Source organism: Crotalus tigris, unplaced genomic scaffold (assembly GCF_016545835.1).
Source record: "Crotalus tigris isolate CLP2741 ecotype Arizona unplaced genomic scaffold, ASM1654583v1 scf7180000018838.1047803, whole genome shotgun sequence".
NCBI lineage: Eukaryota > Metazoa > Chordata > Lepidosauria > Squamata > Viperidae > Crotalus > Crotalus tigris.
In genome coordinates this window covers 516696-539172 of record NW_024097227.1, presented here as the reverse complement: position 1 = coordinate 539172, position 22477 = coordinate 516696, and the positions used below count along the sequence as shown (strand labels likewise).

Here is a 22477-nt window from a genome sequence, read left to right as displayed (position 1 = left end):
TGTAGTATCAACAAAAACAAAAGCCAGAAAAACCAAGCAGAGTGAGAAAAATGAAGCAAAATATTATATTATAACCTTTTTTGATTCTTGCCTATCTCAAGCTGCCTTTTTTATAATTAATATAGTTCTGTACTTTTGCAGATGTCCGATGCATATTATTTTACACTGGTAGTTAAAACACCAGTAAAATCCAGAGTATTTTAGAAGCGGAAAGGAGTCTTTTGAATTAATTGTGCATACACACACAAGTACAAACTAATAGAGAGGAGGAGGAGAGCAAAAATCAGATAGGTGTTCTCTAATGATTTTCTTGCTTATTTTAATTTTTATTTCTAATCTGTCTTTTACAGTTAGGTTTTTAGTAGGTTGGGTTATAGTTTCTTTTTGAGTGAAGACTGATGCAAAGAATGAGTTAAGCAGAAGCAGTTCTGCTTTCTGTCTGCTTCCAGTTATTTTCTTGCCACTTTTTTTCTTAAGTAGGCCTACTGTTTCCTTGACTTTTTTCTCATTATTTATATGTTGAAAGAAACTTTTGTTATTATCTTTGACTTTTGTTGCAAGTCTTTGTTCATTCTGAGCCTTTGCTTTCCTGATTTCATCTTTGCAGATTCGGGCTATCTGCTGATATTGTGCCTTAGTTATATGTCCCTTTGTCTATTTTTTGTCCTTTTTGTCTTTCAGTTTATCAACCATGTGCAACCATGCTGGTTTCATCTTGGATTTGTTTTTCTTTTTCAGTGGTGTTGTGCTGAACTGGGCTTTTATGATCATATTTTTCAGAATTTCCCATGCTTCTTGATCTATTTTCCCCTTTAGGATTTTCATCCATGGAATTTTTCTTAGGCTCTAATATAGGGTAAATGGTGCAATACTGTGAAAATGTATTTGCCAAGTACTTGCAGAAAACATGATTATACATTGGCTGAGAAATGAGGTGAAAAAGGAAGAAGCAGAATGAAAGCGAAATAGAACAAAGAAGAATGGAGGAGATAAATCAGTTGAAAAATAGATCTATACACTTACACAGAAAAACAAAAAGAGGAGTTGCACAACGTTGTATGATTAGCAATATCATTACTAATTTATAGTATTATCCAAACATTTTTCTCAAATGCCAAATGTATTTATTGGCCTCAAAGAACAAAAACAGATGTTCTGACATCTAGTTTGCTGTAATAATAAAAAAACAAGTAGGATAGCAATTAAAAATACTTACTTCTTATTTCTTCGAATTCAAGTATTAACAATCTTGATTCCTGTAACTGACTGTTTGTCTGCTTTATTTTGTTATCTTTTTTATCACTTTCTTCTTTCAGTATAGAAATCTAATAAAATAAATAATTGACAAATCATGCCTGCAAATTTCCATTTGAGTTTCATATTCTTGTGTTACATAGATTTTCATTTTATATGACAAGATAGAAGAAAAGAGGCAGAGCCAGAATCAGTCTAGAGTCATTATATTGCATAAGCAATGCAGCCCCAAGTTCAACCCCCTCCCCCCCGAATTCAGTTAATTCCTATCTGGCGCCAATTTAGTATGTGTATAGGCTTGAACAATAACTCTTCTGAACTGCAACTTAACATGTAATCCTCACCCTTTGTACCTGACACAAGCAGTGGAATAGAAATTTTCTGAAGTTATACCAGACAAGGACAAGGTGTACACTAAGAATGAAACAACTCACAGTTGATCTCTCCATGACTTATAGAGCTAAGTCCCTCCACATTCAGCAGTAAAAAAAAAAAAATCATTATCCCAGGCTTTTTAAGTACAACAGCAACTTTTATTATGGGGAATTCACAATCTCCCCATTGAACTGAATGCAGTGGAGACTGTGACATAAGAGGAGGACAGAGAGAAATAAAACTTCAACTTCAGCTAGTTATCCTGATTAAGTGGGAAACCAGTGGTTTCAGTCAGGAGATATTTTAGCATCCACTATCAATTTTGATGCAAGAACATAACTCTCTTCCTGCCAATTACAGCTTTAAGAAAATAAAAAAATTGAGATTGTGATATAGTATCTGTGTGTGTGAAAGAACAAATTTAATTTCATTACCAAGCTGGTTTCCTACCTCTCATAGTAATGACATTTGAAATGAAGACTATTAGTGGACTGGAAAAGTTGTTTTTAATCTCTGCTTTCTGATCTGAAGAAAATCAAGTCTTTTTCCACTCCAAGATGGGACAGTTTTTGTATTTTTTGGCACACATGCATATATGTATACATGCATACAATCTTCAGCATACTATTCCAAGATTTAATGTGATCCAAAGAGTTGTAGATATTGCTCATTATAATTTGGAGTTATGTGCAAAATTTTGCTATGGCTTCCCTATTCTGGTATCTATTTCTATTTTGAAGTAATTATAGTTATTATGACACAAGTGATTGACTCCACTTCATTCATCTTCCAGCAAAGAATACACAAGAATCTATCTGGGGTGCTTCAATTGGGATTCATGAACCAAGCAGGGGAATTGAAATTGATGATAAAAATGGATCTTAGAAGTCTATGATTTTTAAGAAAACATATATTTTAAATTCTGCTAGTCTTCTATCCAATTATTGGATGAAAGATTTCAATAATTTAACACCACCTTTTCTTTCTCTCAAATGCATTAACTCATCTATGTTCTTTTTACAACTGATTGTGACCATCTTCTAGGAGAAAACTATAATTTTCTGTCAAGGACTTCCAACTATATATTATTTTTATAAAAACAAAACACTCATAAAATATTTATTCAGAAAAATAATTTAAAATGTTGATTAATATACATTACTTATAACTGATTTAACAAAATATGTAATCATAAAACAAACCTCTTTTTCCATGGAATTTATCTCTCTCTTGTGTCCTTTGTCAAGCTGTTCTATTTTATCAGCTGCTTCTTTTACTTCCAAAATAACAATAATTTACATTATTATAAAGAAATAAGACATTTTATCTATATAGTAAAGTACTTCATTTAAAATGAGAAGATAATTGACATATTTTTGCATGCTAATCATATCTCATACTGATATCACTGCAATCTCAAATAGGTAACCTGCTTCAAAATGTATCGCCAAGTCTTGAAGTGATAGCAGAGCAATACTACTTAAAGATGAGAGCTGATAAAAAGTCATGTCAAGGAACAAGACAGGAGGCTTATGCTGGATAGGATAATCTGTTGCATAAGTCTTTTCCAAGCTATTGCCAAAATTTCTCACTTTGGGCAGGATTTAGAGTAGACTCCTTTTCTCAAGGAATACAATCCAATAGAAACCTCTGATAAATTCTACACATACATTTTGTAATATGTTCCCCATTTTTAATGTCAATTAATGTCTCAACAGAATAAGTCCACTATATGCTTCATAAGTGCTTACAATAAAGAGAACACAACAAAACAGGAGACAATAATTTCAAATCCTCAACCAAAATTACACTTTTGCAACTCTTTTAATTGATCAAGATGACTTACATGGCATTCGTAGAGAATTAAATAAGAAATAAGATTATATAATTCTCCAAATCTTAGTGACTATTTTAGTTTGATAATTTATTATGCATCACAAATATGCCAGATATAATATTCTTACTTTTGTAATACTTTTCCAGCCTGATGTTCTCTGCTTGTACACGAAGTTCTTCAAAAGCCTTTATCATTCTCTAAAAATGTAAATAAAATTGGATAAAAACAAATGTTCCAGAAGAAGTTAATACATTCATATTTTATAATAATATTCAGAGTTAACATTAATATTTATTGAATACAATACTGTCCCATGATATATTATATTCAGTCATTAATATTTGCCTGCAATGCTTTCTCCATCTTCAGGACTAGTCATTGTTCATTTTTTAAATGCTATTCTCTTTAACAATTCATTCATTTTTTTAAATTATTATTTTTTATATTCCATCTGTTCAAGCAATAATGAAGATTCTAGATATGATATGATGGCATACTATTTATTGGGAAATAGTGTGGTATGATAGTAATGATAGATATGATAGATAATAAGAATTGGTCCATGGGTCTCTTTGGACCAGGCTGTTATGTGGGATATAAAGGAAATAAATCAATAAAATCTTTCCATAATGTAAAGCCAGAATAATAAAATAAACATTAGTCAAATATAGCAATTGCAATAGCACCTAGACTTATATACAGCTTCACAGTGCTTTACAGCCCTCTCTAAGCAGTTTACAGAGTTAGCTAGCATATTGCCTCCAACAATCTGGGTCCTCATTTTACCAACCTCAGAAAGATGGAAAGCTGAATCAACCTTGATCCAGTGAGAATCGAACTGCTGGCAGAATTATCCTGCAATACTGCCTTCTAATCTTTGTCCCACCACAGCTCGCTGGTCAATACAGTCAACTATATTTTCACTGAGATTTTCATAACTATATTTTTAAAAAATAAGGGGGAAAGGCTACACTATAGCAACTTAAGTATTGATGCATCACCACAATCACTTTCTGCTTTTTGAGGTAGCATTTCCTCCATCCCTAGCTAAAGGAACATGTAATGGCCTCAGGGTCCAGCTACAGATGCATTATTAAACTACAGGTCTAAACATTTATATTATGAAGTATTTTATCTTCAGTGTATTACCTCAATGTTATTGTTAAGATCCACATACATTTGTTTTGTTTCTTCTCGTTCAAATTCATCTTTAACAAAATTAATGATATGGTAGAATAAAAAATGTTACAGTGTCAAATAAAATATATCAGTAATAATAACAATACATAATTCAAGTTAGAATGAAATTAGGATTAAATGTTGATGAGTGTTTAGGACAGAATATTTTAAAATCTTGTCATAATAAAGCAAGCTTTTCTGATTGTCCTATCAATTTGTCTATACATTTTATTTTAAAAAATGCTTTCCTACCTATGTTCTCGACATTTTTGGACTTTGATGTTGGAGAAGACTTGTGAGAATATCATGGTTAGCCAAGAAACCAAAAAATGATTCTTGAAACAATCAACCAGAGTTTTTCCTTGAGGCACAAATGACCCTGTTCAAATTACCATACTTAAGGACATATTATATGAAGACCTAATTTCTTGAAAAGTTTATAATGCTGTGAAAATTGGAAGAAAAGACAAGACCACTAGCAACAATATGGATACACTCAATTACACTGGAGGATGTGAAGGATTAGATTGGGAACAGATTCTCTTGGAGAAAAATCTATCTATGTGAGAACTAAGAATTAACATTGACTTAAAAGCAAATAACCTATCCATCCACCCATCCTCCCATCCTATGCTGAACCCAGTAAACAATTTTAATTTAAAACACCTTTTTTTTACTTTATAAGTAAACTCCTATTTAGATATTATAGTTCTTGAGGAACTGACCAGCCATGTGGTAGTTCTGAATATAAGGATGACATAATAAAATATGTAATAAAACATTTTGTGAAGAACCTCATATTTTTTATTCACATATAACTAAGTAAAATAGTATTTTTGTTGCAATTTATAGTATGGAAAAGATAAATGCTGCTAAGTATATTTACATTTGTTGCATTTCTCCACTGATTGCATACATTTTTCTTTGAGCAAGTTGCACAAATGTCTTGTAGCATTGCTTCTAAAGAGAAAAGATAATATTAACAACATTATGTTGATAGTTCCTTGCTTTAAAAAGAAATTTCTTTACAGAGCAATTTAAAATTTCTGGGAGTAGTTTCTTGATCAGATTCCAATGAAAGTAAAAGACCTATTGCCTAACAAAGGGGAGGGAAAGATTGGTGTTGCTGGACATAAATTTTTAAGAGTTTGCTTGTTTTAACGAAATGCTTGCTGTGGAAGGAAGCTTGCTTATTCATAACTATCATACAATCTTTCTCCATGGCTGAGAAGAAATGCACATGCTCTTCACCCATTTTTGAGCCAGCAGAAAACACTATTGATATTAAATTTGCTATTCTCTTTATCAACTTGTAGCCAAACCTCTATTGCCTCTTTTCCCAATCGCTGCAAGTTTTCTCACTTCTATCCAATTAAAGGGTGATACAAGAGTAATAAAGGCTGATCAGATGTAGCTTCAAGCTATTCCTGGTAATGTCAGAATTAAGAGAAAATGCTAGTTTAACACCAGAATAGTTAAGATCAGGTAGAGGTTACTTTCCTCATGGGCTATGCTGAGATGAAAACAACATTATTGGGACACATCAAAAAGAATATGCTACCAGGGCATGATTTGATGCCATGGTTTGATGAAACTAGAAAGTAATTGGCTTGTTCAACAATAACAAATTATTTATAAAAAAAATTGAAGTGTTGTGGTTGCTCTATACCAGTGGTTCTCAACCTTTTCTTCACCACAGCCCCCTTTAAATACATTTTAACAACTCCAAGACTTAAGATTTAAATCATAACTTTTTTTCAAGCACAGACCCCCTGTGATATCGCATTCCCCATAGGTCCATGGACCACAGATTGAGAACCACTGTTCTATACCATTCCACCTAGGGTACTCCAGTATAACATTTATATAATTATAGATATATAAATATAGATACACGGAGACCTGTTTACTTAAGTGTGGTCTATAATATCTCTCCCCCCTCAAATCCAATAGAAGGCACACCAAAGTAGAGAAAACCTTGTAGCATGGAATGAGAACATCCCAGTCCAGAAACATTTCCAGCCCTATCTGATCCTATAATGCTTGATGGTTTGAGAAAATGAAACCCATTCCACATGCAAGAATTATTAATCTGAAATTAGAGCAGCCGTTTCTTCTGCTGCAGAAGAAACTTTCTTTTCTTTGCAGAGAAAGTACACTGTGCATACAATGTGGTCAAGAGACAGGGTGCTACTTAAATACAACACAATACAAAATTAATAGTCACAAAAATGTCTCTAAAATAATCATTAAAAATTAGAGGAATCATGCATAACAAATTAAAATCTAAGATAATTAAATTGTTAATTAAAATTAAATTAAACATATTAAGAAAACAAACAATAACCCACTAAATACAACTTTTCACTTTTGGCAGGAGGAAAAAAATATTTAAAAAATAGAAACATTTTATTAAAGATAGCCTTTGAGATAAATGGCAAAATAGCAGAGATTCATTTGTGATTAGAGATGGGTGAGGTAGATGTTGGTCAAGTTGTAGATTTATCACTTCAAAACAGCCTAAATTGGGTTGCTATTAACGAGATGGCAGCATACAAGAATGAATGAATGAATGAATGAATGAATGAATGAATGAATGAATGAAATTGGCAAGATGTATATCAAAAATTACTGCAGGTGTGACTTTTGTGAGCTCTTCATCACTTGAAGTTAAGAAGAGACAGTCACTTGTCTAAAATGATATAGATATAGAGCAGTGGTGGCGAACCTATGGTACATGTGCCAGAGGCAGCACTCAGAGCCCTCTCTGTGGACACACGTGCCATGCCCCGGAGTTAGCAACCATTCCTCTTCAACCAGCCGCCTGCTAACTTGCTGAGGTCCCACGTGGCCATATGCATCTCAGCATGGTTGGTTTCCCTCTCCCCCCTCCCATCCGTCCTGGCCTCGCATGCTCTCCTTTTCCCGGGCACGACCCACTGCATCACCTCCTCAGCTGTTGGCCAGCCCTCCAGCTCAGAGGCGGCTTCTCTGAACTGGCGGTGGGCTGTGGAGCCCCAGAGTGCATTGGTTGAGGGGCCAGCAGGCTGTGGCTGCTGACAGACACTGTCAGCCCCCATGTGCGGGGGCTGATGGTGTCAGGCAGCAGCTGCCCCAGCCCCTGCCTCACCTTGCCCTGTGACAATGGCACCCCTGCCCTGCCTCGCTTTGCCTCACCCCGCAGGATGAGCCTCCTGCCCACCACCCCACCTGCCAGAGACCCCTGGATCTCCTCCAACCCTGCCCTGCCCCCACAGGCGTTCCTCCCCACGAGCATCAAGGTGACCACGCCCACCTTGGCTACACCCACCCAGTCTGCCATGACCACAACCATGCCCACCCAGTGGGCCCTGCCCACCTGGCACCTGGCAATAAATAAGTGGGTTTTGGGTTGCAGTTTGGGCACTCGGTCTCTAAAAGGTTTGCCATTGCTGGTATAGAGTCTCCTGCTTGAGCAGGGGGTTGGACTAGAAAACCTCCAAGGTCCCTTTCAGCTCTATTCTGATTTAACTACAGATAGTCCTTGATTTATGACCATACATTTAGCAATCATTTGAAGTTATGAAAGTGCTGAAAAAAGTATAGTCCTTGCACTTATAATAGTCCTTGCAGTTATGACTATTGCATCATCTCCATCTTAATGTGATTGCAACTTGGACTCTTGGCAACTGGCTCACAATTGCAGTGTGTTGCAATAATGTGATCATGATTTGTGACATTTCGAAGAATGGGTTGCACTTACAACTATACTGTTCCTTTACGACAGTAATTCACTTAATGTTCATCATAAAAATGGTACTAAAATTGGATCAGATTCAACTTACAACCGCAATGACTTAGGACAAAAATTCCAGTCCCAATTGTGGCTTGACGTCAAGGATTATCTTTCATATATTACTTAGCTTTGTTTGAAATCAGCCAATATCAGAAGGATATTGCCATTTGCTACAATATAGTTGTTTAAGTTCCATAAATTATTTTATTAGTAATTTATTTTAGTAATGTTTTACTAATATTACTTACTCTTTTAGAAGTTCATTGTTTTCATGTATTTCATCTTCAAGTTTTAGACTTAATTTTTCATTTTCAAACTAAATTCATAAAGATGCAAAGGATATGTTTTAGTCTGAGTAAATTATGACCGCCAAATATAAAATATATACTTTTCTTCATGACTGTATTAATGTACATTTTTTTCAGTCCTTGAGTTGACAGAAAAGTAGTACAATTTATGCTGCTCTGAAGACAATCTTTATTTCTCCTTCCAACATAACATCCAAAATTGCTTCTTTAATAAGTGGTAGGCCAGATTTTGTTATATGTGTAGAGAGCAAAGACTTTAGACAGCTTAAAAGTTGCCTTAGTGACAGTTGCTGGTTTGGTGTTGTTCCATACCAATAAGTAACCTATCACTTGGACTACTTCTGAATACATCTTCCAAGGAGTAATGGAACATTCCCTTCTGCCTCAGCCTTACTTCTGAGCTATGCCTGTGACTTGTCAATCAGGCTAGAAATAGAAACCAGCAGATTGTTAACACTTTTACTCAGGTTACCAAATATTCCAAATCCATAAGTATTGCTACAGTAGTGAAAGAGAATAACTATGGTTTTCAGCACTGGAACTACCCTTTAAGAATATAAATTACTTTGGGATATAGCACTCCGTTGCTGTGTATACCCCTCATAGGAGAAACAAAGGAAAATCTGTAAGGTATTCTTTTGGGGAAGAACCAGCAAAACATAGCTGGTAGAACCCAGATCTTAGAACCCAATACTAATCTTGTTTGAAATATAGTTCTATTGTTCTTTCAAAGTACCATTAAAGAGCTGTTTAAAAACAGGTCTAATAGTACTTTAGAAAACGCTAATGCCGTGTATATGTGGAACTGAAATCACAGCAAAATACCCACCATCATGTCTCTGTGAAATTCAGATGCCATCTCTCTCTTGCAGACCAAGCCAAAATTACCTTGGAGAGTTGTACTGGGCAATTAGAGGGGGCATGTGTCTTCGTAGCAAATGAAAATGGCTAGCAGGAACACTTGACCAATCAAAATTTTGATGTTCCATTGGGCTTGGGGATCTTGATTATGGTGCCATTTTGTATGTATTAAACTGTATTCTCATTTTATTTTTATATTTTTAAATGTAGCTTTTACTTATTAAAATTGCAAGTAAGATGGGCAGCCATATAAATGTAATAAATAAATAAAATAAATCATTGTCAACATCATCAGTGAGGTGTCAATGAATAAGCATATGACAAAACATGTGGCAAAACAAGAGAAAACATGGATTTAAAACTGAAACAGCTAAAGAGAAATGTAATGTAAACCAACTCCACAGTGGGCTCAGTGTGGTTGTGATGAAGGCTGTGTCATGAGGAAATATCCTCTAAAAAAGATTGGCATAGAGTCTTTATGCCACAGTTAGGCCACAGTTAATAGGTTGTGAAACTCCATGTCAGCTTCTCAACATGCATTTATGTATTTTCAAATTAATTTGAAACTTTAGCTGATAGAAAAAAACTAGAAACTAGAATTCTTGTAACATTTTAATATTTAAAATTAATACATAAATGCATTCATGTCTATCCATCCCATTATTTCTTTTTGGGGTTAATCAGTGCCTGAAAATTATGTATCGTATGATTGACTTCTACAAGTTATTCTGATTCTTAATTTCATTTTAGCAAATATTCTGGGTGAATATAATAAAACATATTCACATTTCTTTTCAAGAAAGCTTATATTCTAAAAGCTCTTCCAGACTGTATGAAAATCGTGGGAAATCCCAAGAATGAAGTGTAATGAACGATCTACTGATTTTGATACTGTAACTGTATACTCATCATTGTATCCAGTTATGGCATCATATAATTAATGGTATTATTGTGTATCAATAGTCTTATCATTATTTGCATCACTGTTGACTTATTCATCAGCACGGAAATTATATTTCAAGCTGCAATTATCATAAAAGCAAAAAGAATTAGGGATGAAGAATGGCCAATTCATTTCACTTACCAGCGTCTAGGATCCCACTGCAATGACATGATAACATGACTTAAAAACTACCTTAATATAGCAGAGAAGCCAGGAAGAATGAAATTATAGCACCATGGTGAAATTAGAAATACAATCTTTTTTTAAAACTGGGTGGGTGGGTAGGGGAGAAATCATTTATGTTTGTGTGAAACTGAGATAGCCCAGCAAACAAATAGATTATTTAATAATTTTCTATGTTCACTCTTGGTAGAGAAGGGTAAGTCTTATTGTCATTTTTCTGTGAATTTTATAGAATCAAAAATATATAAACGTATCCATGATCATAGTGTCTTGACGTGTGCAATCAGTAAAAAGCTTTTGACAAATCTCTGAACTTTTGAATGAGTTGGGAAACAGAAAGATTACCGTAGTTGTCTAAGATTACCCTAACATACAATGGAGAAATGATAAAACTTTCACAGAATGCATCTTAAAATTGCATAATACCTTAAACATTAAGTTTTTAGAATTTTTATGTTATTACTTTCTTTTGAATTCTATTTCAAAATACAATAAACACTTGCCTGTAATTCTTGAATGGCTTTACGCAATGCTTCAATAATCTTTCTATTTTCTTGCAATTTTTTCTCTTTTTCCTTTAATTCATATTGTACACTGACTTTCCATCTCTTGATCTTTTCTGCTTCTTTGTAAAGCCTTGAATAAAGTTCATTCATTGTCTCCATATTCTACAAAAGTAGGTTCCAATGTAATAAACAACAATTAGTTAAGTACATATTATCTACTTTTTGTACTCACATTTGCCATTAAACCTAGCCTTGGATACCCAAAAAAATATGCAACATAAAAAGAAGAGACCATATGATTATCAGTAAAGTAGTTTTCTCATCTCAGAAAAAGTTATTCAAAACTACATAAATTATTAAGGACACTGCACTAGTAACAAAAAAAATGAGATGACAGTAATTTTCTATTTTTTCTTGTAGGTGATTGTTTCTTAATAGTACCTTTCAGGAAATTGTATACTGTATACAACTGTATACCTATACTGTACCACATTAGGGATGCACTGGGGGTGTATAAAGGGAAGCTCTTCAACTGCTTACATAACCAAACTCCCAAATTAATGCAATCCAATTTTAATACAACTTTTTATTATATACTTAACTGACCTCTTGCTCTATGTCAGGAACATGTTTTACTTTCTGTGGAGAAGGATCTATAAAATGAAACATTTTATTCTGACCATTCAATATATATTTTTGTAATAATTTTATTAAAGTTTACTATTACAAAGATAAAAACTATAAACTAAGAAAAATATAAAAGTGTAAAGAAAAAATAGTGTAAAGTATATATATGTGTGTATGTGTGTGTGTGTGTATGTGTGTGTGTGTGTGTGTATGTGTATATGTGTGTGTGTGTGTGTGTGTGTGTGTGTGTGTGTGTGTGTGTGTATATATATATATATATATATATATATATATATATATATATATTCAAAATAAATAAATAAAAGTGAGCACCAGGGAATTCCAAACTGTATAAAAGCTTAATAAAAACGCCAAGCTTTCGTCGGCAACTGCCGATATCATCAGGGCTTGCGCACACACTATTCACAAGAGAAACATCGATAACGGCAATAGTGAGGAACATATGATATGGGGGGAGGAGGGGAGAGAGGTGGAGTAAACACTCTCTCGCGCAGTAAACAGATAGAACAATGGAAGACAGTGGACATAGAGAACACCAGGGTGGGGGATGGGTGTATGGATGCACAAACATATAAAGTCTGCACAAACATTACTCGTAGGAATAAGGAGGAGAGAAAAGAGGACATAGAACAGAGGGAAAACATTGACTCGCAGTCAAAAGAAACACGAAGAAATAACTGGAACCCCAGTGAGATTTATAGCAGTGGTAGAAGAGAACTAAACACCCCCGAAGTAGACAACAGGAAGAGGAATGAGGTGAGAGATAATGCCATTAGAAGAAAGGAGGATGAAAGGGTGTTAACAGATTTGAGTGTTAGTAATGAAGCAGTAGGAGGAGTGATCCGGAAGAACAACAGAAGGAAATGCAAAGGGAGTAACAAAGAAACATCTGGAACATAAATTGACCGGACAGGGCCAGTGACGTGATCCAAGAGCCGGATGCAAATATCAGCCAAACCTATTTGAATCATCGTTGTTTACTGGCTTTTAGCCCTGACGATGTTGGGAGTTCCCAACAAAAGCTTGGCGGTTTTTAGTAAACTATTTTTATACTTAAATTCTCCTGGTGATCGTATTTTATTTATTATATATATATATATATGAAAATAACGTTCCCCTTTATCATGACAAGTACAATTTCAGTAACATCGTTCTAATACTATAAAAGTTCTCTTCCTCCCATATCTCATCTCTTATCTATAAACAAATCTTAAAATCTCATTTAATCCTAATCAGCAAAAACTCAGATTTTATAGAAGGATCTATAAAATGAAACATTTTATTTTGACCATTCAATATATATTTTTGTAATAATTTTATTAAAGTTTACTATTACAAAGATAAAAACTACAAACTAAGAAACATATAAAAGTGTAAAGAAAAAATAGTGTAAAGTGTGTGTATATATATATACAGTTGGCAAAAAAGGGGAGAACAACTGTTACGAAGTGTAACGAGACTGGAAAGGCTGGGAAAATGGTGCATGGGGGAGAGGCATGCAGTGAGAGCACATGCAGAATATCTAGAGTGAGGCTCCGTAGTAATAAACATCACGATGTTAAGGATAGACACCAGGATAGTGTAGGGGGTGAGGGCTCTGAACTCACAGAAAATCCCAAGGATGAGAGAAGGGGGAAACGACTTGGTGGTGGGGATGACATCTCAAGTTGGAATAAGATTGAGGATCCTCCTAGACCACAGATATGGATGAGTGGAGAGTCGGAAGCTTGTTTTAACTTTGATGAGGGACGCGTGATACAAGAAGATGAGTCACTCAATTATGCAGCAATCACAACTAATGCTATGACTGGCCGACCTGGGCCCATTACGCGGTCCAGAAGCCGAGCACAGGCGTTAACCCACATATAAATGTTTACTCCCATTGATTTATGTATGCCCTGATGAAGTTGGCAGGAGCCAACGAAAGCTAGGTTGCTAATTTTTTAAAACTTTTAACGTTTTATACTTAAAACTTTTGTTTTATATTAAAACTTTTAACATTTTAACTTTTCCTGATGATCAAATTTTATTCACAATGTGCACACACCCAGGAATCATGCTTCTATTTTTAGTATTCTTTTATATATGTAGGTCTTTGGTTATTCGGGTTTTCTCCCACGTAAAATTGGAAGTGTCTTGGCGACGTTTCGACGAAGTCTCATTCGTCATCTTCAGGCTGGTGCTTTCAGCTTCGTGCTTCGAGGAGCAATGTGTGGTCTTAGCTGTTTCTTCCTTTTAACTGCCAGTGGGGTATGAACTGATTGGGTGGGAGCTTGGCTGTGTTCTGATTGGGTGGAGGTGTGTTCTGATTGGTTAGGGGCTTGGCTGTGCTCTGATTGGCTGGGGGGTTGGCTGTGCTCTGATTGGCTGGGGGAGTGTTCTGTTTGGTTGTGCTCAGGTTAGTCTGAGTTGCAGGGGGTTTAAGATTTTGGGCTGCCTTGCTATTTTTTGGCTTCGCGTTCGTGGTCGTGCCTCATCTTCATGGAGGGTGTCAGTTTGCTTCATGTATGGATTGGAGGGGTTTAAAGTGGCTAATGATGCAGCTGTGGTCTGGCTTCTGGTTTGTGGTCGTGCCTCATCATCGGTGTGGCTTTGGGTTTGCTTTTTGCGTGGATGTGTGGTGGTGACATCCTGTGTGGTTTTTGTGAGTGTGGGTCTGGTATCATTTTTTGTGTTAGGGAGTCGTTTGTCAATAAGGGCGGGTTTCCAAATGGCTGGTAGGCGGGAGGGATCATCTCGCTTGTTCATGCTGTGTGGGCGTTTTTCTATCTCGATGGCTTCTCTGATTATTCTGTTATTAAAATGTTCACTTTTGGCAATGGTTCTGGTATTTTTAAAGTCAATTTCATGTCCTAAGAACTCAGTCAAAAAAGAGGAACCAACATCTTCCCTGGTCCAACACCTTAAAGCCACAGGACATGAAATTGACTTTAATTCGTGCTCGAGGCACGAAGCTGAAAGCACCAGCCTGAAGATGACGAATGGGACTTCGTCGAAACGTCGCCAAGACACTTCCAATTTTACGTGGGAGAAAACCCGAACAACCAAAGACTACATATAATATATATATATATATATATATATATATATATATATATATATATTATTTGTTTTCTGAGGTTTTCGCGGGTATTTGTATATAGGTCTTTGGTTGTTCGGGTTTTCTCCCGCGTAAAATTGGAAGTGTCTTGGCAACGTTTCGACGAAGTCACATTCGTCATCTTCAGGCTGGTGTTTTTAGCTTCTTGCTTTGAGCAGCAATGTGTGGTTTTAGCTGTTTCTTCCTTTTAACTGCCAGTGAGGGTATGAACTGATTGGATGGGAGCTTGGCTGTGTTCTGATTGGGTGGAGGTGTGTTCTGAATGGTTAGGGGCTTGGCTGTGCTCTGATTGGCTGGGGGAGTGTTCTGTTTGGTTGTGCTCAGGTTAGTCTGAGTTGCAGAGGGGTTTAAGATTTTGGGGTTAGGGAGTCGTTTGTCAATAAGGGCAGGTTTCCAAATGGCTGGTAGGCGGGAGGTATCATCTCGCTTGTTCATGCTGTGTGGGCGTTTTTCTATCTCGATGGCTTCTCTGATTATTCTGTTATTAAAATGTTCACTTTTGGCAATGGTTCTGGTATTTTTAAAGTCAATTTCGTGTCCTGTGGCTTTAAGGTCCAACACCTTAAAGCCACAGGACACGAAATTGACTTTAAAAATACCAGAACCATTGCCAAAAGTGAACATTTTAATAACAGAATAATCAGAGAAGCCATCGAGATAGAAAAACGCCCACACAGCATGAACAAGCGAGATGATACCTCCCGCCTACCAGCCATTTGGAAACCTGCCCTTATTGACAAACGACTCCCTAACCCCAAAATCTTAAACCCCTCTGCAACTCAGACTAACCTGAGCACAACCAAACAGAACACTCCCCCAGCCAATCAGAGCACAGCCAAGCCCCTAACCATTCAGAACACACCTCCACCCAATCAGAACACAGCCAAGCTCCCACCCAATCAGTTCATACCCTCACTGGCAGTTAAAAGGAAGAAACAGCTAAAGACCACACATTGCTGCTCAAAGCACGAAGCTGAAAACACCAGCCTGAAGATGACGAATGGGACTTCGTCGAAACGTCGCCAAGACACTTCCAATTTTACGCGGGAGAAAACCTGAACAACCAAAGACCTACATATATATATATATATATATATATATATATATATATATATATATGTAAGAAAATAACTTTTCCCTTTATCATGACAAGTACAATTTCAGTAACATCGTTCTCTCTAATACTATAAAAGTTCTCTTCCTCCCATATCTCATCTCTTATCTATAAACAAATCTTAAAATCTCATTTAATCCTAATCAGCAAAAATTCAGATTTTTTTTACAAATGTTATAATAAATAAAAATTACCAGAGATAATAGCATAACTATTTTAACCTTAATCTAATGACTTAGTTTATATTTTTACTTGTAGCACAGTAACTTATCACTTATCTCTAAAAATACAGATTTCTTCTTTCTCATCCAATCTACAAACAATATTTAAAACCTTGCCATTTTGTCCTGTTCAGCAGAAATCCATTAAAAGTTTACCACAAACAAAAACATATATACTTTAAGCTTGATCATATAAACCAACTTTATTTTCCTTCCTTTGCTTTTAAAATCTTATTTTAAATTTTTTTAATTAGTGTCCCAGAATTCTATTTTTCTGTCTCCTTTCAAAACTTTTGTAAATCCAAAATGAAAAAGTTATCTAAGTCATTCTTTGTTTTTGTTATTTGTATATCAATTTTAATTATAAGCATCTGGCAGATTCATGTGTACGTACGAGAGTAATTCAGAAATAAACCTGTTTGGTTATAATTGACAGACACTCACAGATACAAAACTTTTATTATACACATTAGAAAACTACAATATTACATTATTTTTCAACATAATCACCATTCAAATTGAGACACTTGTCATAACATCTTACAAGGTTAGAAATTCCTTAGTAGTAGTCGCTTGCTGCCAAATCTGGGCTATGGGGGGGGGGAGGTGATCAAAAATATCCCAACGGAACTGCTTCAAAAGTTCTTGGGTGTGTCTAGCAGTGTGCGGGCAACCATTATCGTGAACCAACACAACAGCAGAAGTGGTGCCATAGAAAATCCCACCAAATGTGAAGATGCCAAAGGAGTACTGCTAGTGAAGTTCATGGAGCATGGTTCGACCATCAATTCAGAAGTCTACTGTGAAACATTACAAAAACTCAGACGAGCCATCTATAACAAGCATTGGGCATGCTGACTCCCAATTTGGTTCTGTTTATTGCTCCAAATGGTCCATGGTCTGAAAGATCAGGTTCATGATTTTGGAGTTTCCATTGGCATGCCTCCTGCTAGAACAGCAAATGAAAGCAACAACCAAGGAAGTCTTTTCCCAATTTAGACGGATGCACCAGATAGCAACAGCAATAGCTCTTAGACTTATATACCACTCCACAGTGCTTTATAGCCCTCTGAGCAGTTTACAAATATCAGCATATTGCTTCCAACAATCTGGATCTTCATTTACTGGCCTCAGAAGGATGGAAGGCTGTGTCAACCTTGAACCAGTCAGTACTGAACTCTTGGCTATGGGCAATTAGCCTGCAATACTGCATTCTAACCACTGTGCCACTGTGGCTATGTAGGTGTAGGTTTCCTGAGCCAGTGACTCATATCCTTAACTACATATATTTACATTACTATAATATAGTGATGAGGCTATCTTTGAGAATCACTTGAAAATCACTGTTGGTATAAAATACTAGTTAGACATTTACTGTGGGAGAAACATTATTGCAACATAAAACCTATATTCCCATCAGTGTATTGTCAATAGCTTTTCAAATCCAATTCAAAAAGCTAGTTTTAAATATATAAAGTCTTACATAGCTCAGCCTTGGGTTACTTTAGAAACTTTCTTATACAGATAGATTGTCTGTACTCTACAATTACCAAAGAAGAGATGCTTAAAATCATGGCCCCACCAAAAATTAGGGGATGTGGGCCTGAAGGCAAATATTTATATCCCTTCAAATTTTGGAATATCTTGTTCTCACTTTAGCCTTTTTGCTATTGGTCTTTCTTATTTAAGATAAAATATGATTTTTAATGGTAATGTAGGGCTACCATTTTTATTTGGAATTTTATTTGTCAATAGTATTGTCAGATTTGATATAGTGGATTTTGTTTATATTCTATGTTTCATGGGTTTTATCAGCTTTATGTTTGTAAACTCTCAGAATCATGATAAAAGGGAAACATATGTATATCTAGTGTATGTAATAAATTAATGAAAATACTATTGAAGATATTAATTATACTATAGTATGTGTACACTATAGTACATACTACACACTACAGTATATATTTCCTGCTGGGCACATGTTCATCTAATTACCATAAACTATAAATGAAAAATAAAATGTAATACAGAAAATAGAAATGCAATAGAAAAACTATCAATTACATATATAAAACAATGCAATTTTAAATCCAGCAATCCATCCTTTAACGTACCAATGGCTTCTATATGTTTTGAAATATTTTTCATTCCATAAGATGAATTATAATATTCTTCTGTTCCATTACTAAAATTCTGAAAAAAATATGAAAATAGTAATTAATATAATATAACATAGTAACTCACAGGCATACTGCTTTGATATATATAAAGATGAAAACAATAGGACTTGCTATTAAATTATGATTCAGAATGAAAAAGTCAGTTAAAATGAATTATTCATTCACAGTTTAGAACTATTAAAAGTCTCAGAAAATGTAATAATAAATCTGGATCCAATCTAATATTAAGTGCATTTAAGTCCATTGAAATAGTATGCATACTAACTTTTCCACACCTCTGATACATAACTCTCTACTGATCAACAAAACTCAGCAAACAGGATCTTTCTGAAACATAAGATTTTCCAGCCTTTCCACCTTTCAGAATGATTGCCAGAAAGCTGGCGAAAGCAGCATTTCTAAAGACTAGAAAGACTAGCTCACAGAGGAGAAGACTGGCACTGGAAAAGGAAGTTTGGATTTTTGGGATCCAAGCTTCCTTTTTCCAACCCAGTGTGTTAAGTCTTTCTGATAAGCAATTTCAGGTTATAAAGAAAAACTTTTGGGAACTGATTTAAAACTTCTGTTTAGGGCCAAATATTTAGTAATTGAGTATGTTAATTTTTAAATTCAAAACACTTTATTTCATTTCCAAAGTTTTCATACACTGACTATTGAATAAGTGTTGAATTTTTTTAAAAAAAGCTTTTTTCTATTCAAATATATTTCAATTTTTATAAGATAAACTAACATTTTTCTGCATCTACTTAGAAAAAAGGATATTTTCATATTTACCTGAAAGAAACCCTCATCCCGTGTACTTGTTTGTGGTTTGACTGCAGATACCTGGGTGTTACTCAGTCTTGGTGGTACAAACAATTTAAATTTAAAAGATTTCTCTTCTTCTTTCTCATTCTAAAAAGACACCAGGCTCAAATCTCAAAATAACATTTAGCAATGTTTTATGCTTTATTGCATATATTGTATCAGGTTGCTTCTCTTTGCACTTTTCATACTCTGCAGATCAGTATGAGCTCTTATACAATCAACTATTAGATAGTAGACTAATATTGCACAGTAGGCTAGAATTATTGCTACTTAATAGTTGGGATAAAAAATTAAGAAAATATATATTGCTTATGTTTAACAGGAAAAAAGCCAATTTCAATTAAACAAACATCCATGAGGCAATGACATAGACTAGGATCAAACATATACATAGGGATCTTAGAACATAAGATCATAGTAAGCCACTTTTCTATGAGATACATACATTTAGTTATACTATCTCCTTAGTTAAGAACCTCCGTTTAGACACTTTTGAATTGCCTAAATATGTTCTTTTAATTTTTTAATACAAAACATTTTTATTTCTAATCTAGTGTTTTATTATACTGAATTTTTATTATTATAATTCAAGTTAAGAAAAATGTTGTTTTACCATGGATGTTTTCATTGTTGATTTATTTTTGTAAACCACTGGAGTCTCTGGCAGATTCAAAAGCATACAAATGCAATAAATTAACAAACATAGAAATAAATGATAAAATGTTTAGCTGGTGGTGTTAAAGCTATTTAGAAAGTATTTTTCTGGATAAAGTTGATTTAATTTTGCATAGGTTTCATTAGTATATATGAAAAGTCTCCACGGGATTGCTATTTTTTTCTGGATATTTTAATGAAGGATATTATGGTGCCAATAAAATAGAAAAGTAGAAGTCCAAGGTTTTCAAATTCAACAAAACTGACTTCTGGTGAAACAAACAAAAAGGATATAAGACCACAAAGTCTAAGCATTATCTAGAGGGGAAGAAGCAAGTACAAAAACCTATTTTAAATCAAAATATAATAATAAAACTGTCAAGAAATGATGAATTTATAAAGTGTTTATTTAAAGTATAGTAACAGGACAGTAACTAACCATAGTTATTTACCTGTAAATGGCTCCCAATAAATTCAGAAACTTTTGTATCAATATGTTTAGGAATACGTGTAATGTAAACAAATGTACTTCTTTTCTACTTATCTACATTTCTCTCCTCTTGCTTTACTCTCTTCTAGGACATGGGTTTCTAGATCAATTATCAATCTCTCATCATTTTGAAAAGCTCATTAGCATAAAAATAATGTTTAGGTAATACTTTAGTCTGAAACAGTGTGTCATTTGTCAACATTATTGATGAAACCAAATGTACATTTTACATTCCAACGACAATGAATGCAAATACCAAATAGTACTTTACTAATATCAAGTTTAACTTGATAGTTTATGCATTTCGCTATTAATTGGCATATTCAAGTTACAATAGCGATCAAATATTTTTATTGTTAAACATTTCTTTTATAGTGCTATAACATCTATAACCTAAAAGCTCTAAAAATACTCTAAAATCATGCATAAAGATCACGGGTATAGGATCCCGTTGTCAGCCACGATAAAATGTTACTCTCGAATACATCACACGTTAAGCCAAGTGACCAACGGAGGTTGCGAGGCGCTGAGAAAGGGAGATGGAAATACAGCTCTTAGGCCAGCTCAGGAGAGCCGTGCGTGAATGGATTATTACCTCAAACAGCAGCACCGAGAGCAACGACCCAAGCACTGAAGGAAATCAAGAGGAAAAAGGCGGGAAATAAATCGATCCAGAGTCGTGTGCAAAAGCGCGAGCCGCAGATCTACGGTTTAACGCCTTTTGCTTGAAGTTAATTCAGGGGGGAGAGAAGGGGGCAGGGCGTCTGCCTAAAGATAAAGAATGGTCGGTATCTCGTTAATCAGAAGATCATTTGGCCGCCTCGTAGGTTTATTATCCTCCCGCGATCCTTTCCGAACAGTTGGCCCCGGTCTTGTTGATGAAGACAACCCGAAGTCTTCACAAAAACCTAAACTGAGAGCGATGTAGCGAATTGGACTCAACATTGTGATAAGAACTGGGGGAAAATACGTTAGACAGAAGAAAGAACTGTGGCTTCGCAAACAGATGGCCGTCCCAAATTCAGTTCTGAAAAGCCGCCGATAGCTAGTCAGAATTAACTACCTTTCAGATGAGTAAGGCTACTCAGCATTCGCAAATGGTGTAAAGAAATTAATCAAGGTCTCGCCACCACTTGCATCTAGAAACGGAGCAAGCCGATTTCATTGACGCCGAATTGGGAAGCATTAGAGAATCTGCGCGCAGCCAAATCAGACAAGATAACGAAGATATGCAGTGAATGTTTTTTCTACCAACAAAAAGAGTAATTAGGTGGTATTTATTCGCAAAAATTTCAACTGGGGACTAACGGAACCTCAAAGTACCATCCAGCAGCAGTTTTCTGTGAAAGTAGAATCACAAAATGTTCTGCCCTTGGTCTGTTTTATTTCTTCCAGATTTTGAAATAATACACTTTAAATTAGAGGACTACTATTTTAAACGTGTATTTTAGAAATAAAGATTTCTGACCCAATTAAGCATATAAAATCAATTCATTTGCTGCAGAAAATCAGACCGATAGTGCATTTATTAGACTTAAATATATACCTGAAAAATATTGCACTAAACAAAATTAAAAATATTAGATTTATATTCAGATGTCATTTACACAATATTTTAAATATGAATAATAATTTTTACATGCAAATATATCTCCAATATAAAACAGCAACATTTTAAGATATATTGAAAGTTACAATAATAGAAATTATCAGGAAACTTCAATTGAGTAATTATATAAAATGAAAAGTTAGGGAAAAATTAATCACAATATTAATATAAATCATTAATACTAGTCAGAATTACCCTCCAGTATAAAATCCACACAGATGGCAGTGTCTAGCCCAGTGGTGGCAAACCTATGGCACAGGTGGGAGAGGCGGCACTCAGAGCCCTCTGTGGGCATGCACACTATCGCCCCAGTCCTAGGCGTTCAGCTGGGTTTTATAAAACCTTTTCGCTTTAGGCCTCTGCCGCCGTGTGCAAAAAAAAAAAGATTCAATCAGTCAATTTCAACTCGCGGGAAAAAAAGATCTTGCAAAGT

General features: G+C 35.0%; 1 protein-coding gene across 1 annotated transcript in view; it reads right to left on the bottom strand.

The window, feature by feature from the left end:
• Window positions 1-22394, bottom strand: part of SYCP1 (synaptonemal complex protein 1) — a 67128-nt gene extending 44734 nt beyond the window's left edge. The window contains exons 1-12 of the mRNA XM_039356906.1: window positions 20398-22394; window positions 19905-19951; window positions 19259-19378; window positions 18419-18497; window positions 11828-11874; window positions 11219-11383; window positions 8669-8736; window positions 5532-5605; window positions 4616-4674; window positions 3594-3663; window positions 2832-2905; window positions 1217-1325 (exon numbers count right to left, since the gene is read on the bottom strand). Of these exons, the coding sequence (XP_039212840.1) occupies window positions 1217-1325; window positions 2832-2905; window positions 3594-3663; window positions 4616-4674; window positions 5532-5605; window positions 8669-8736; window positions 11219-11383; window positions 11828-11874; window positions 18419-18497; window positions 19259-19378; window positions 19905-19919 (880 nt within the window). The 5' untranslated portion in view covers window positions 19920-19951; window positions 20398-22394. The remainder of the gene's footprint in view (window positions 1-1216; window positions 1326-2831; window positions 2906-3593; window positions 3664-4615; window positions 4675-5531; window positions 5606-8668; window positions 8737-11218; window positions 11384-11827; window positions 11875-18418; window positions 18498-19258; window positions 19379-19904; window positions 19952-20397) is intronic.
• Between the last annotated feature and the right edge of the window lie 83 nt (window positions 22395-22477).